Source organism: Anguilla anguilla, chromosome 2 (genome assembly GCF_013347855.1).
Source record: "Anguilla anguilla isolate fAngAng1 chromosome 2, fAngAng1.pri, whole genome shotgun sequence".
Taxonomy (NCBI): Eukaryota; Metazoa; Chordata; class Actinopteri; order Anguilliformes; family Anguillidae; genus Anguilla; species Anguilla anguilla.
Genome location: NC_049202.1, coordinates 58057730 through 58075496, shown reverse-complemented (window position 1 = coordinate 58075496; position 17767 = coordinate 58057730). Strand labels below are relative to the sequence as shown.

The following is a 17767-nucleotide window of genomic DNA, read 5'->3' as shown; positions in this document are numbered from 1 at the left end:
CCCCCAAGACCGTGACCTGGTATAACAGTGGTTAGTTTTTCGGCTTTATCTAGAGTTCAACGCGTTTGAAACGCATTAAAAGTATTGTTTTATAACATCATTGTCTTTGGTTCTTTTCATGAAAAGGGAAATAAATATGTTCCCCGTCAAGCTGGGAATTTGGTAAACAAAGGGGTATATTTCACAACCTTCCTGCTATACACCAATTACTGTAACTAGTATGTATTATCCAGTTACAGAAATGGCCACCGGAGGCCGCTCTAGAACCCCTCACCACAGACTTTCATAGCCCTGCTGCTGCCCGTGGCTCCACTGCAGGTGTCTTTTGGCGCCACCTGCTGGGTTCTCCACCAATTGCACTGAATGGGGTTCAAAATGATTAAAGTGCAGGTTCTCAGCATTTATTTAAGGGTATTTAGAGGGCAACATAGTTTGGAACATATTAATATAATGTAAATGAAAGTCAAGTTTCGTACATTGTTGCATGTCCTAGCATGCACTGACCGTGTGAAGTCAAACTGTGGTTTGGCCTTTATCCTGACTGTTTTTCTCTTATTACTCATAATGGCTTCCTTGACTTTCATGTACAACTGCTGTCCTCATGTTGACAAATAACAGTCTATAACAGACTCCAAAAGCAATCAAAACTAGAGATTAGAGCCTAGAATCAAGACTAAAGTAGACTAGACTAAAAGCTATCTTATACCTGCGCCAAGGAAGCAATTGAACGCGACATTTTTCTCCACCTGTCCGCAGTAAAATCTGCTTTAAGTGTTTACCTTCCAGTCTAGCTACGCTTGTAATGCATAACACAAAAGTAAGTATTTAAAAGCTCTGGAAGATTTTTTATTTTATTTTTTTAAACACCCAGCCTAAAATATCCTTCCCACAGCAGATCTTATTCCAATCAGCCAGTTAGACATTACAGACTGTCCCAGCTGGGCCACGCGCAGTAACCACCCCGTGTGCCTGAAAAAGTATCCTGTCTTAAACTTCATTAAGGGATGACAACCCATTTACTGTAGCCTGGTCACAGGCAAGGAACAGGCTTTCGTCTGCTTGCTTAGTTGTGGTACCATCGATAAGACCAGAAAGCACCGTCATTCGGTCGTACGCGGCACTACGCGCCCTGCGTGTATGATGAGTGATGACCTTACGCGCTGACCGCTTGTTTCATAAGCAACGTTACGACAGATTATAAAGCTGCCGGATAGGCTCACGCGCAGCTAGCATTTGGAACCCCATTTCGGACCGAAAGCATTCCGCGGATGGACAAGTGCTCCAAAATGTAAGTACCTGCCGGAATAAACGCATCTTTTCTGATCTCATACTTTGGCAGCCTGCGCAGTTACTGCTGCAGCTGCGCGTTCCTCCCTCGCTATGCAGCTTTGGAACGCCAGCTAATTTTGTTTCCAATAACGTTCAAGTTCAGCGCACTTAATCTTATCACCGCCCTATTTGGCTATTTACGAATCCAAATGCTCATGTCCTTTAATTCAGTTCGGCACACTGTTATCTAACATGATCCAGATTCCAGAAATAGATTTAGCTGTTTTGAGAACGACGCGCTAATCCTCTACTTTACGAGGGTGTACGTGCACCTTGGAATTCATTTTTTAATTTAAAATGTGAAGAATTCAGTTCGTCTTAGGTCGTTATGACGACCAAATTGTAGTAGGCTATTCTCGAGGAAATGTTCATGGAATTTGTAAACAGCTATATTCACCAGTTTACAACTTTATTTTTAAAAACATATACATACAGATGTAATGGTTTGTGGAGGCATATTAGATTTATTGGCAAACTGATTATTTTGTTTCAAAATGACAACAAAAAGGTATCGCTTCATTTATAAATGCTTATGCATGCAGTATTTGCCCAAAGACGTGTAGGCCCCAGGGCTCACTTGCAAAAGAACAAAAAGGTTTAAAAAAACGATCGCCAAATTTAATCATGAAGAATTGTTTTTTTTTTTTTTTTTTTTTTTTTTAAAGGAGCTAGCTATTTTCTAAACCTTCTTCGTCGTGTTCGCAGCGCTGCGCAGTTGATTTCCCTGCGTAAACTAGAAATGATGCTGAGTGGACAGTAACCTTAAGGCAATGTGCCCTTCGCCGAATAAAATTGTCAGTTGTGTTAATGAACCGAACCGACACAGTGACGATTCAGTGCAGTGCGGTCGTTCGGGGGACGATTTATTTATTTATTTATTTATTTATTTATTTATTTATTTATTTATTTATTATTATTTATTTATCATGGTATTACCTATGATATCACATGGCACATGTTTTAATATAGAATAGTTCATATTGATGTTGATTTTGGGCTGTATTAAGACACAACATGACGTTGACTTTGAGTCACAATTAAATGCGCAATTAAATTATTCCCTTGTACATGACATAACCATATCCAGCACAGCAAAAGCTCGTCCTCGATCAGGGTCGCTTTCATAAAGGAGCGCTCGCTGTTCTAGAATGTTTTGCCGCCTAACCCATAACGGATAAAATTATGGATGGACAAGGGAAATCTAATTCCAGATCAGTACTCTTACGCTGTACTCTTATCCCATGATTAGGGGATCTGAGCTAAGACCACTTTGACATTTAAGACCATGATGGTTGAGGTTAGGGATACGGACAACGGAAACCTGTTCACGGATCAGCACTCTTTTAACTGAGATGCTGTAGGAACGCGGTCGTGTTTTTTCCGCAGTTTTACCCTGAAGCATGTCGACGTCCGGGTGCGCACGGGAACAAGAGTGTCGAGTGCAAAACAGCCTTCCTTTTTTCATGCTACACTTGTGGGGTGGACAAAAATCACATAAAGCCTCCCTCCCTTCCCTTCCCTACCCCCCCATCCTCTCTGCAAATGGGATGATGCCAAAGCCAAACCACTAGCCGAATAAAGAGCAGCCTGGCACAGTCCTGCCCATTGTGTGCCCACAGATCCTGGTACTGCCACATTGTGCCATTCTGGGGGGGGGGGGGGGGGGCAGGGTGTATATGTGAGTGGTTGTGTGTCTGGTGCATGTGTGTGTGGTGCATGTGCGTGTGTCTGTGTGGTGAGTATTTACTGTACATGTTTTACTGATTTTGTGTGTTTCTCAGGGCCTGTTTGGCATGGCTGATGGGGTTGTTGCTGATGACGGCAGCTGAAGCCAGTGTAGGGTAAGAGCGACAGCCTCTCTGATGTCTCCCTCCTCTAGGGTTGCCAGATTTAGAATTAGTCAAAACCAGACAACATGCACAAGTGAAAGCTTAATTGTGAACGAGGTGAAGAGATCTCAGAACCTTTCACATCCTGGGGCTGGAGGGAGATGATGTGATATAGCTACCAGGACAGATAACAGACCGGGGGGTGGTTGAGACTCAAATGCATTACAAACTAACAGTACATATCAGTTACTCAGACCAGACATTATATAGTTCTGGTTGGGACCAGAAACTGGACCCGTACAAATAATATGAAAAGTGGACATTCTTTGCATCTGGAAACCCTAGTTTCCCCCCCCCCACATCAGCAGTTCATCCTGCTGACAACAAAATGCAGCTTTCTAATACTGCCTGATCTACATGCCAACTCGTTCTCTATGTTTTTCTCACAGAAGACGATCTTCCACCATGCTAGAGAATTTGAACTCCCACTTTTATATTACAAAACTATTCCCACTGTGAAGAAAAAAACACATTCCCACTTTATAGACATTAAATCAGTCACACTTCGAAGAAACTAAACCACTCTCATTTTATAGCCATGAAATTACTACTACTTTATAGCTATGAAATCAGTAACACTTTTTTAGAAACTAAACCACTCCCACTTTACAGAAACTAAACCACTCCCACTTTATAGAAACTAAACCACTCCCACTTTATAGACATGGAGCCATTCCCACTTTGCAGAAACTAAATCTTTTTTTTTTAAAGTGGCCATGTCTATCGGTCCTATGACAGGAAGCTGCATATTCTGCAAGTCTGTGAGGAGAAAGTGATTGGACCAGGGTGAACCTGTATAATGCGTAATGGCAGAATGTAACAACTCTGCTTCCTTCCAGCCCCAGTAACTCCTCCAGCTTTTGCACAGAAACAGAGGAGTGCCTCCTGTTTGACCTGGTATGCAAGACGCAGCAGTATGAGGTGAGCTGAGGGACACACAAACACACACGCACGCACGCACGCACACACACACACACACATATGCACACACCCACACACGCACACACGCACGCATGCATGCACACGCCCATGTACACACGCACACACACAGACACACACACACACACACCTGCAGAGACACACTCAGACCTACAGATGTTTTTAGGCAGGCGTACACACACATATATTCACATATCCACGCACACATACACCACAACTCAAGTACACATACACTCACAGACACAGGCACACAGAGGCCAACGCGTAGATTGGTGTAAACCTACACACACACTGATGCCAAGTCCAACAGACAGCAAATTCAAACTTTGTGGGTGTGGTTTGGAAGGTGAAGTGGCTGACAGGTGTCTGTTGGGCAGGTGCGTCATTATGGCCCCGCCCGGTGGGTGTCGACTGATTCGGAGGCCGTCTTCATGGAAGTGGGCACTACTGTGGCCTTCAGGAGGCTTTTCAAGTACATCGCAGGAGCCAATGAGGAGGGTGAGGATGTGCGCCTAGCTCTGCGTATCTGCCTGCAGGTGTCACACATGTACACCTATTGGCATACATATTTCTTCAGGTATTTGTGCAGGTCTGTTCGGAAGTGGGTCTGTCTAAAAACGTATGTGCGTGTTTGAGTGTCCTTTTCTCTGCAGGTGTCTGTTTCTGTGTGGGTCTGCAGGTGAGTGAATGTGCCTTAAGGAGGCAGTATACTTCAAATGGCATACAAACATTTCGAGCAAGAACCTCTGGTGAACATTTCACCAAACACCGTTGTCAGTATACTCAATACGAGCTCCATGTTCTTCATTTTATGTCCCCCCACGCCACTGTTACTTTGCACAGCTGAGAATCATTGACACCGAACTTCATGGAAATTTGGTGCCAGGAATTTATACACATTTTGTAGTCCCAGTCGGTCAATCATGATGCAACCAACCATGAGATGTTTGGATGGATCAATTGCAGACAAGGGAAGGGCTGTGAACTGGTGGGCTGTTTGCGAACTGTTGTCACTGGGGGCTTGCACACTACACCGCATGAAGTGAAAAGTCGCTTGTTTAAACGCATTATTTAGTTTGAAAAGTTCTGTTGCCTTTAATGTTGCTTATGTTTCTGTGTGTGTTTGTCTAAAAACTGTCTGCAGGTGTGGTAGTTAACATGACAGCTCCCGTCCTGCTCAAAATCCCTGAGGAAAAGAGGAAGTGGAAGGCGACAGTCTATACTCTCAGCTTCCTGTTACCATCAGCCTATCAAGAGAGCCCTCCCAAACCAACCAATGAGAAGGTGAGCCTGCCAGTTGCCTCCTCATCCTGGATGTTTGGTGTGCCTCACCCAATAAAAGCACTTGTCATCTGCCCAGTGGTACAGCCCATCTTTTGTCAGATTTGTTCTCCAAATTTATGTGATTCAAATGTAATGTCCTGGTCTTGTCTGCCATTTTGTTATCGACATCCATAGTGTTTGGTGTGTCCTCTCGCCCATCACCTTATCTGTATGTCTCAATCTCTCCGTTGACCTAATATGTGACCAGCTCGATCATAATCAGTCACACTGACCCCAAAACACAGCTTTTGCGTTTGTCTGTTGATGGCTATGGCACCTCCCACACAGGTGTACTTCACGGACATGCCAGACATGACCGTGTACGTGAGGAGCTACGGGGGCTGGATCCTCTCTGTGACATCCGGCCTTCAGGCCCACCTGCTGAGGAAAGACCTGAAGGCAGTACAGGCCTCCTACAACAGCACCTACAACTACGCAGTCGGCTATGACAGGTGCCCGCCCACGCCGCAGCCAAACTGACCGAGATCGAGTGTGTGGCCGTGCGTGTCTGTGCCTTTGTTTGTGTGCGTCTGCGTGCCCGCATATGTGTTCGTATTCATTTGTGTGTCTGTGTGCATGTATGTGTGTGTGTATGTGTGTGCGTGTGTGTGTTAATATGTGTGTTTGTTTGTGTGTGTGTGTGTGTGTGTGGATATAATGAGATAATTTCTGTGTTTTTTACTGCAGTCCTATGAAGCTGTTTCACAGACACAATGAGGTGTGGTACATCACTGAGGGAGAGCCAGTGTGCACCTTCCCTCAGCCACCCACCTCTGAGGTCCCCCAAATCACTACTACTAATACAACTACAGGAAATACCACACAGATTTAGAGGTACAGCTTTGCATGTGTGTCTGTGTCACATGAGTGTGTGCGTGTGCACATGAGCGTGTGTGCATGCCTTTCCGTGGATGTGTGCATGGGTGTGTGTGTGTGCGTGGATACAGGTGTGTGTGGGTGTATGTGTGGGTGAGTATGTGTGTGTGTGAACTATACAACCGACGTTTACGTATGCTCGTCAGAAGATATGATTGAAGTTTTCCTTTATGGGAATCCAATTGTTTCAAACCACTTTCGAGAGCCAGTCACTTTTTTGCAGTGGGCGGGACATTAGCACTCTCCCGACAAGCGTGTGTAGTTGGCCACTAGCGCCTGTTTACACAAACAAGCAACTCAGTTGACCAGTTGCCATAAGTCCATTGATTTCCATGCGGAGCAACCTGTGCAAGCTAAGCAACTGACGTCACCAGAGAAACATTGCCCGTGGCAACCTTTCAGAAACGAACAGCCGAAAGACGATGCGAGTGTAGCTTCTGTCTCGGCCTGCTCTCACGTGTGTCTCCTCTCTTTCTCAGGGAGCTCGTGGAGGATAACGTCCCGCTTCTGCTCGACACCACCCATCTGTCTGTCTGTCTGGCTTCCGCAAAACCTACCTAGCCCGACTGTCACTGGTACCAGTGAGCGCCCCCTTTGCAGCCAGCTAGTGCATGCAGTGCACCTGTGATGGATCAATCGCATCGAGCATCCTGGCCAATAGGAACGCTGTCCACCAGCAGTAACTTTGCACATTAATCAGTAGAAATCTCTTGAGGGGGACATTAGTATGCAGATACAAGTAAAGGAAAGTCAAAGGTTATGTGAGACGAAGGAGTTGGGCATTTAAAAATGTTGGCTTCCCTTGATAACATGGCTGTTTGTCAGTGTAAAAGCACAGAAAATGAGGTAGAAGTGTCATACTTTTGTACAAGTGAATATCGACATGTAAATCCTACAGAGGAAAATATGTTTGCTGTAATATTGATAGGACTCTGTTTCTGTAGTCATAACTTTTAGGCTTGTGGACTTTACTGTATGACTGGTATTTTAATGAAAATGTAACAAAAATCAAATAGGAGCAAAGCTATGCATCTGCTTATTTTGAAATGTACTGAAGGCTGTTTACAGTGATAAAGAAACAAACACATTTCTTGAGTCACTGTGGTGAATCAGCTGGCCTGTCTAAATTAATTTTTACTCATCGTACTCAAGATGCATTGTGCAGTTCCCTCACTTCACAGAGCTAATGTAGGAGCCAAGCTTGTGTCTTCCATCTGCAATGCATAAATAAATTGTGTTGAAATCACTAACGTTAGCAAACGAGTAGTGTTATATATGTTATATAATGGTGTTCTTCACTCATATACATTTAACTTAGTGGACCTAACGACAAGTTACCCTAACGATTTTCCACTAGATAAACCACAAATGGTGTATTATTAACTGTGCCGTGTATGAACCTAGCAACCGTCTGTGGGGGGGGGGGGGGGGGGGGGAATAAATGCTATGCATCCATGTATGATGTAGCTTGTTCAATACCTGATCACACTATATATTTAACAAGTGTGCATTCACTACCTAACTTATCTACCCAGCTGAGCTAACTAGCTGTTTAGGAGACAATTTGTTTTTTCATTGTCAAACAGACTAAGAATCTATGAGCTATAGCATCCGCTCTTATGTCGCGAAAGCCTCTAGCAAGAAAATTATTCTAGCGTCGTATGTTGACTTAACTAGTTTGCAATTAGCATTGTCGCAATTACTTTCTTACGTGCATCAGGTTGTAGCAATATCATTCTTTAATGGAAAAGGGGCTATAGCTAATTGGACTGTATCTGACTTGCTCCATCTTCAATTTCACAAAATATGAAGCAGGTGATAATTCTGGAGATTTCTGAAACAGGAAGGTAGGGCAAAAAAGTAATCGCCTAAGATCTTTTAGGGTTTATTTCTTGCCTTCTTTTCAATAAAGTTATGTTTTTAATGTTGTGAATCATAAAATAGGACATCTTATTCTATTTGGCTGGTGTCATAATATCTGGTGCTTACCCTTTAAACTCTTGAACCCAACCGTTGTGGGAGCTCCTGCATTGATGTCCCACACTGCTGTGAGTGCTCCAGGCCTCTCTGCATCACACCACCTGCTGTTGTTCATGGCAGAGGAACAACGGCAGACACTCAAATCAGAATGTGTGTCCTTCTACTGCCAGCCGAAGGTTCCTGCATCACCAGGGCTTCCAGAGGGCTCATAGCCACCCAACACTGTGGGACCACCAGATCGCCTCATGACTCTGTGTCTCATGGAGCCAGCTGAGGGTCTTTCTGGGGCTACTGCTCTAGCGCTCCTTGAGGCAATGCCTCTTTACCTCTCTAAAGGTCTGCCAGAGACAGGCTCACCTCCGCCCTACTCCAGAGGCTCCCTGAATTCATTCCGATCGCTTATTTTATACATCCTTGCCTCCTCAGTCCTCGTGTGACCCAGAAATCGATCGTGCTTTGCTCTCTTTAAGGACGTTCCAATTTATTAAGTGCTCCACAGAGGAGCAAGGAGGATGCTTCAGCAAGGATACAGGAGTGTAGCCTTTGCGGAGGTCTTCTTTTCTTTTTTTTAGCCTGTGATGTGTAAATGATCCACTTGTGGATCCACCTCTCCAAATCTTCCAAGTCTGATTCTTGACTGAGCAAGAACCATTTGCCTAACATATGTTGTCTCGATTCCTCCATTCTCATACCCGTTGGGTGGAGCTAAAGAGCAAGGAAAGGACACAAGGAAGCGACGCAAGGAGTGAAAATAACCAACTGGGATGAACCCCATCACCCTGTCCAGGGGCTCGCCAGAAGCCCCTCTTGGGGGGGACTTCTTACTGCTACAGGCCTGCCAGGGGACTCCTCGCTGCCTGCTGGTGCAGGATGTCCAGAGAGCCCCTCAGTGCTGACCACTATGGGCATTCCTGAGGGCCTCTTTCTACTCACCACTGTGGGGACACCCTGAATTCCCGGTTGCTGCTCACCATTATTTGCACCCTGGCTGATGTATGTGTCAGGGTTAGAGGGGCTGCCTTGGGGACTTGATCTTGAGAGGATCTTTAGGGTGTCCCCTTATGCCTTTCCCTGGCTTTTTGTCCTTGCCACTACCTCACCTGGCTCATAGCTAAAGGGAGAGGACTGTGATGCCAAGAAGGGTGAGATCGGAGTAGAGGCCTGTTCCTTGGTTTCTTTTCAGCAGCTCTGGTGTTGCATGGAAGGGGCTGCAGGCGTGAATGGTGCCACATCCACTCCGAGGGAGGGCAGCAGCTGTAGCTTACTCCGAATGCTGTTGTTGTTGAGTGTTTTATTCATTTACAAAATCATTTATCGCTTTGAGTATGGAATTGGGGGGCGGGGGTTTGTTGTATTGTGTGAAGCACTTTGTGTTACATTTAACTTGTATGGAAAGTGCTATACAAATGAAGTCTGATTGATTGATTGATAATCATGCCAACTGCTGACAATTGCCTGAGTAGAGGGCTCTATTAAAGGCTTTGCGTCCCGGCTTAAAGGGGAGACCTTTCTGCTGCCTGTCCACTGCATGAGGCCTGTTTCCAGACCCTTTTTATGCCTTTTTATTTGATAGTGATATCTGGTTCTGTCTGTGTTCTCATTTTGCAAATCTCTTTGCTTCATTTCCCCGCAAGGAGTCAATAAAAGGTGGACAGCTAACCCTGTTCCCAGGTTTATCTCGTTCATTCACCACGTCACATATTGACCACCCCAGAGATGTGGCAGTGTGTGTTTCCAGAAAATTAACATGTTAAATATTTAAACAACCGTATATCTTCCAATAGGAAATCAATAACAGTGAGGGTGAAGGAATTTCTTGCTGTAAGAGTTGTCAAAGTTAAAAAATTTTTACATCGCGAAAACATTCAGTTATGATACTGATTGTGGAGGACGTGACCTCTAATTGTTCTGCTGTGTGTTTTTCAGGGGTTGGGAGAAAACATCTTCATTTGTGTCACTGAATCAATTGGCAGTCTGTTTCCACACCAACCTGATGTCATGGGGGGAAGCCTTTATATTCTTTATCCTAATCAACAAGGGTGTGTGGATTTAAGGTTGTGTTTTTTTTCAGACCATCCCATTTCAATACCACCCCTCCCCCACCCGCTTCAAACTTAATGGTTCAGAAAAGCAAAAACAGAAAAACAAACCAAACACACAAATAAAAACTCAAAAGACACAAGTCTCTTGCTGGGAGTCTTGAGTTTATTTCAGATCTGAGAACCAGAGCCTGTGGGTTCAACTCGAGAGCAAGGTGCCGCCTGAAAGGGTGTCGGTTTCCGCCCCAGTTCTGAAATGAGGGCGACTCCAGGCCGGTGAAGGGAATTATATGTTTCCAGGCACGAGCATTGGACCACCTGATGGGACAAGGAGGAGATGATCACGGTACTCACCATGACTCCGTTCTGTCTGAAATCTGCGCGTCCTGATTATCACTACAGGGGACCTCACTTCGATCGTCACTGAGGATGAGACCAGAGGGCACTGCCGGATTAAAACTATGGAGCCACACTGGATCAGATGCTATAGTCTAAGGCAGGGCTACCCTACCCTGTTTCTGGAGATCTACCATACTGTCAGTTTTCAGTCCAACCCTAACAAAGCACACCTCATTCAACAGCTAGAGATCTCGTTGAGCTGCTAATTAGTAGAATCAGGTATGTAAAATTTGGGTCAAAATGAGAACCTACAGGATAGTAGATCTCCAGGAACAGGGTTGGACAGAACTGGTCTAGGGGTATCTGGCTGCTTGCTATTCATTTAGATAAGTCATGAAATGTTTACGTTTTCATAATTTTGAAACCCTGTGACACCAACATGGCATGCACACTGACTGTCAACATAATAGCATTGCTCTAGCATCATTAGTATCTGGGTAGAAAGGAAAGAGAGATGGAGTGATAGAAATTTAGTTGGATGACAGAAATAAGGTGGGGGTGAGAGAAAAGATTTTGAACACAGACAGGGATGGTGAGAGTGAAACTGAGGGATAGGATGGATGCAGCTCTTACCGCCGCTCATGGAGGAGGAAGATGAGGAGGCACTGTGGAACAGGAACACAGACAGGTCTTAGCATTCAGGGCTCTCGCCTGCATTCACTTGATAGAAAAAAACTTTGAAAAACATTTGATTCTTATGAAAGGGTTAATGAAATGAATGCTCATTAAAGTTTAAATATATAAATGGCTGAGATTTCTGAGCATGAGAAAATGTCACAGCGTACCATAAATTCTTGGACCCACCAGCCGCAAGGAACTCACCTGTCGAGCCCGGTTCCCTGTCCCATGCCAACTTGCATACCTGGGATACCACCAATGGTCGTTAAGCCTTGCATAGGCTGCATACCACCAAATTGCATCGCACCACCTTGCACCATGCCACCTTGCATCATGCCAGTTTGCATACCACCAACTTGCATCATGCCAGCCTGTGACGCCATAGATGCTGATGAGGCGCTAGATGACTGTGAACTTTCAGTGTGAGATGAACTGGAGCTGGCGCTATGGGATTCCATCGCGGCTGCTGAGGACTGCTGTGCCATAGCACCACCAGCCATCATGGCAGAACCGCCACCGACCACCATGCCACCACCACCAGCCATCATAGCTCCACCAGCCATCATAGCACCACTTTGCATTGCTGATGATGAGGCGCTAGATGACTGTGAACTTTCAGTATGAGATGAACTAGAGCTGGCGCTATGGGATTCCATCGCGGCTGCTGAGGACTGCTGTGCCATAGCACCACCAGCCATCATGGCAGAACCGCCACCGACCACCATGCCACCACCACCAGCCATCATAGCTCCACCAGCCATCATAGCACCACTTTGCATTGCTGATGATGAGGCGCTAGATGACTGAGAACTTTCAGTATGAGATGAACTGGAACTGGCGCTATGGGACTCCATCGCAGTTGCAGAGGCAGCCTGCTGTGCCATAGCACCACCAGCCACCATGGCAGCACCACCACCGGCTACCATGCCGCCACCACCAGCCATCATAGCTCCACTAGCCATCATAGCTCCACTTTGCATTGCTGATGAAGAGGAGCTAGATGACTGAGAACTTTCAGTATGAGATGAACTGGAGCTGGCAGTATGGGACTCCATCGCCGTTGCAGAGGCAGCCTGCTGTGCCATAGCACCACCAGCCACCATGGCAGCACCACCACCGACCACCATGCCACCACCACCAGCCATCATAGCTCCACCAGCCATCATAGCACCACTTTGCATTGCTGATGAAGAGGCGCTAGATGACTGTGAACTTTCAGTGTGAGATGAACTGAAGCTGGCACTGTGGGACTCTGCCGTGGACATACTAGCAGCCTGTGCCACGGCACTACCTCCCACCATGCCGGCAACAGCACCACCTGCCACCATAGCAGCACCACCACCAGCCACCGCCATGGAGGCCCCTGCGCTGGATGCGCTGGACGCGCTGGACGCCTGCATGGTGGAGGAGCTAGCCACACTCGATGAGCTGATAGACTGACTGGACATGGAGGCCTGCTGCATAGCCATAGCCGCGCCCGCACCCGCGACCACGGCCACGCCCCCTCCCATGATCACTGCCCCCACGTCGGCCCCCTCCAGAAGCTGTTTGTAGGTGGCGATCTCCATCTCTAGCTTCATCTTGATGTTGAGAAGGGTCTGGTACTCCTGGGCCTGAAGCATGGCCGAGTCGCGGAGGGTGGCCAGCTCGTTCTCGTTGGCTATCACTATGCTGTTCAGGCGCTGCAGCTGCATCTGGAACTGCGTCTCGATGTCCACCAGGGTCTCCTCCAGGGTGAGTTTCTGGAAAAAGGGAAATCGGCAAACGTCCATCTCTGAAGTTGTGCATACGAGAGGTTGCATGCAACCGGAGACTCATGCACCCACTGACATTACACACTCACAGACAACGCCCATCCACTGGCATTGTTAGGATCATACGTGCCATTAAAAAAATGACATTACATTAAATTACAGGTATTTATCCAGAGCGACTTACACAACTTTTGTTTAATTTAGACACACGTATCTTTATCCTTTGTCACAAAGTACTGACGCAAACACAATGTCTTCCAGTTTAATTTGAACACAGAGAGTGCTGCTGCTGTGTTAAAATCTATACAAAATCCAAGTTAAATTACATTATAAACATTTAGAAGACGCTCTTATCCAGCGACTTATGCAACTTTTACATAGTATTTCTTATTTTTTTACATTGTATCCATTTATACAGCTGGATATATACTGAAGCAATTCAGGTGAAGTAGGGCAACGGCAATGTCCTACCCAGGAATCGAACCTATGATCTTACGGTTACAAGCTCAGTTCCTTACCCAGTGTGCTACACTGCCGCTTAAATAACGTACACTAGTAATTTCTTCCCGCCCCCGCCCCCGCCCCCGACCCCGCCCCCGCCCCTGCCCCTGCCCTTACCCCTGCCCATTTGTTTGGTGGCCCCCAGGCCCCCAGGCCACCGCACTTGTGGTGAATGGAGAGTACCGGCCCTGTGTACGCGGCGCTCACACGCGTGTTACGCTCACACGCGTGGCACGCACACTCACCGTCACTCGCAGGCTGTCCAGCTCCGTCTGCAGGGTGTGGCAGACCTTGCGCGTCTCCAGGATCTCCGTGCTGGTGGTCACAGTTGTCTCAGAGCTTTGCTGTTCCTCAGCATGCTTGACCTCTATCTGTGGGACACAGATACACAGTACAGGTGCATCCTGGGATACCTGCACTCCACTCTCATCAAAATAGGCCCGGTGTCATAAGGATGTCACCGGCTCGTGAAAGGCCGTACTTTACTTCATGCATACGCATAGATCACTGATCGTAAACACTAAATCTGAGGTGGTTCATTTTGGGAGTAATTTTAGATATACCAATTTGCGCTTTTTCAAACTGATATCATGAAGGGTAACTAATAAGGGTAATATGTGCTTTAATGAGAAGTAGGCTTGATTAGTGTAATGTACTTCTCCCAGTGGTATCGCAAAAAAATATTTTAAAGGCTGCAATTGGATAAAAATACAACTGTCAGGCCAGAAAGAAAGCTCATGCAATTCCAATACTCTCATCTTGCATTGGCTACCTGTATTTTAGAACTGATTTTTGGTTCTTCTTTCATTGTTTTTTAAAGCACAGGTGGGCTCAGTGTCAACACGTTTCTAATATACTGCATAGATACCAGCCACAATGCAGTGTTGGGTCACCCAGTTCCAGCATGCTGAGTGTCCAGCATGTCAATCTTCTTGACTTTTTTTATTTGTGATTATTATTCATATTTTCTGTGTTCTTTCCTATGTTTCTGTGGGCTACTTTTACAGAATGTTGTTGATATTGCTAGCCTGTTATTATTATTATTATTAGTATTATTATTTACTTAACTCTTTAGGCAATATAATGTTACAGCATTTCAAACACACTTTCGAGACAGTTCCAGAGTTAAGCTTAGTTTAACCTAATTTTGCATCAGACGCAGGGCATTGGTGAATCACAGTTGCGCAGAGAGTGACAGCACAAGCCTACCTGTTTCGTGTACCAGCCCTCAACCTCCTGGCGATTGCGCTGGACAACAGTCTCGTACTCCGCACGCATCTCCTCGAGGACCTTGGCGAGGTTGGTGGTATCAACTGCCTGGATGTCCACGGTCACTGTACCGGCCATTTCATTACGCAGCGCAATGACTTCCTGTTAATGTAAAATATAAAATAATATTTAAATACGACAATGGGGGCGACAAAAAAATTCAATATGAATCGGTAAACTACGAATACAACATACAACAGCTTACAAATGACATAACAGCTACATTTGTGAGTTGAATGGGTGCTAATTATCTTCAGTGGTTTTAACAACAAAATATTGGTTTCTTCCATTCTACTACCATTCGATTTTTCTCGCTGCTTCTCATTCTGTTCACTGTTCACTCAGTGAACTGGCGCCAGAGCTGTAAAAATTTCGAAATAGCATCGAACGTGTAAATCTTTATTATTATTGTTATTATTATTATTATTATTATTATTAAAATAAGTGTGTTGGAAATCTTACTGAGACCACTGAAGCTCTAAGTAACGTGTTGTGTAAACAAGATCTTACCTCCTCGTGGATCTTCCTCATATGTGTGAGCTCGTCGGTTATAAGGAGAAGTTCTTGACGCAGAGCCTGGATACTGAAGTCGTAGTCAGTCTTCAGGGCTTTCAGTCCCGCGATGTCTCCTTCTACTGATTGCCGCATATTGTACTCAGTTTCATACCTACATTACAGGCAAAACCGACGAAAAAACGTTAGGAAGTCAGTGAATCGCCATTTAATTTCAAATCCACGTTATATTTCTACGAATATTCGTTTAAGTGTGCCAATAATTTAAAAAATTCGCAAAACAATGGCATAAAGGATGCTAGTGTACGCAAACAGTCTGACAGCGTGCAGCTGGTTTGCAAGCCGGGATTTTCCTTAACTTTATAACCATCGTACGTATGACTGTCCTCGTGATTGCCCTCGTCACAAAACAAAACAACGAAATAAACAAAACAAAAAAAACGTACTTCATTCGGAAGTCATCAGCGGTCAGTTTAGCGTTGTCCAGCTCGAGCGCGGTGCGCGCGTTATCCAGCAACAAAGCCAACACCTGTGAAGACAGAGGAGAGCGTTGAGTCTACTGACCGAAACTTTAAAAAAACGTTCGTTTACATTCCCTTGCAATTAAATCGTTGTAAGTGGCTCACACAAAAAAAAAATCACAATAACCGTTTAATAAACACAATAGGCAAATTTGTAAGTAGTTTGCATATGCATAATTGGGGCACAAATAGTTAAACCACTCTTTCCACTAAAGGACTGGTCACACCTCTATTCTGTCACTCTTATAGTTAAAATCAAATGCTAAATGTGGATTGTTGCACAGCGTTGTGATATATTTAATAGATATTTGTCTGATATTTATAATTATGCGCTGTTATTTCTGTATTAAATGCATGTACACCTGGAGAGGCCAGACAACATTTTGAATCTGTTCAGGAAACCCATTCATTAAAAGAGGTAAGGTAAATAATATGTAATTTATTCATGTCAAGCGAGACAAATTCAGAATCCCAAAACAGGGAATGTCATTAGGGCACATGGGAAGGATTGAATGGAAAGCAGGGTGAGCTCTTTCCAATGCAACCAAACCAGGGAAGCTGCCTCTCTGGCCGTGTGGCCTACCTGCTGTCTGAGGGGCACCAGCTGGTCTTCGTACACCTGCAGATCGCGGATCTGGACCTTGTTGATGGTGAAGGCACGCAGCTTCTCCTCCAGCTCGCGGTTGGTGATCTCCAGGTTCTTCACCTTCTCCAGGTAGCTGGCCAGACGGTCGTTCAGGGTCTGCAGGAGCTGCTTCTCGTTCACCGCGAACGGGGCATACCCCATGTCTGACGGCGCTCCCGGCATTCCCGGCACTCCGTACAGCGCGCTTCCGCCGGGCCGCCCAAAACTCCCGCCAGGGTAGCCTGAGGTGACGATCCCGCCACCGCCCCCCACCATCCCCATTGCACCTCCGACGGTGCTAGCCTGCCCCATTCTGATCCCGCCGCCGCCGGCCATGGCAGAGCTCGCGCCGTAGCTCATTCCCACGCTGGAGACCCCGCCGGCCACCCCGCCGACCACCCCGCCGTAGCCCACCCCGGTGTAGCCCGCGGCGCCCCCGCCCGCCCTGTAGCCCAGGGCGCGCCCCGACATGCCGGCCGCGCTGCTGTACCCCGAGAAGCTGGTCTGGGCGGCCGAGCGCCCCATGGCCATGGAGCTGGCGGTGGCGCTCCGGCGGGTGCTGGACCCGAACCCGGCGAACGACCTGGCGGACACGTTGCGGCTTCCGTACTGCATTACGTCTGCGAGCCCTGTTTTCGAGAATGCCGAACTGCAGGAGATCTGTAAGTGACGGCGGCTATAGTAATCCCCGTTACTCTGGCAGCTCTTGGTGTAGGTGAGCGCAGGGCTCTGAGATATATAGCCAGCTGCCCCAGTGAAGACCACGCCCACGTCCCCTGCTATTGGCCCCCGTGTGTTGGCGGGAGGGGGGTGAGGGTGAGGGGTGGGAGGGATGGGGGGGCAGGGGGTTATGGGTTTAGGAAAATTTTGCAGGTGTGAGTTCTTCTCATGTTCAGTACCTGCCACAGGTAACCTTCCCTCCAACAGCAAATACACTACCAGACCGACTAGAGGTGAGGTGCAGCCTTTGCACAGCTGTAGGTACTGTCATTAATTCACAGAGTTTAGCCTTTAGCTCACACCTTTCACACGACCACGCATTCCTGCATTCCTTTTCTTCCCAAGTGGTGGAATCCTTAACGATTTCCTTAAAACAATAAACTTTCATTATTTAGCGCTCCTCGTATTAACCAGCCATTCAAAGCACTTCCAATAAAAGACAACATCACAACAATTTGTGGACAAATATGCA

General features: G+C 46.3%; 2 protein-coding genes across 2 annotated transcripts; one reads left to right on the top strand and one right to left on the bottom strand.

Annotated features, from left to right (window-relative positions):
• Positions 1 to 1047: 1047 nt before the first annotated feature.
• Positions 1048 to 7611, top strand: soul5l (heme-binding protein soul5, like). Its single transcript, XM_035403018.1, has 8 exons — positions 1048 to 1288; positions 3111 to 3170; positions 4058 to 4139; positions 4535 to 4655; positions 5302 to 5441; positions 5769 to 5932; positions 6168 to 6314; positions 6836 to 7611. Exons 1-7 carry the CDS (start codon positions 1269 to 1271, stop codon positions 6310 to 6312), a joined length of 732 nt encoding a protein of 243 aa, XP_035258909.1. The 5' UTR covers positions 1048 to 1268; the 3' UTR covers positions 6313 to 6314; positions 6836 to 7611.
• Positions 7612 to 10519: 2908 nt separating this feature from the next.
• On the bottom strand, positions 10520 to 17277 carry LOC118219816 (keratin, type 1 cytoskeletal 11-like). Its single transcript, XM_035403264.1, has 8 exons — positions 16534 to 17277; positions 15876 to 15958; positions 15427 to 15583; positions 14857 to 15018; positions 13893 to 14018; positions 11597 to 13134; positions 11348 to 11379; positions 10520 to 10693 (listed from the first exon to the last, which is right to left on the bottom strand). Exons 1-8 carry the CDS (start codon positions 17188 to 17190, stop codon positions 10662 to 10664), a joined length of 2787 nt encoding a protein of 928 aa, XP_035259155.1. The 5' UTR covers positions 17191 to 17277; the 3' UTR covers positions 10520 to 10661.
• Between the last annotated feature and the right edge of the window lie 490 nt (positions 17278 to 17767).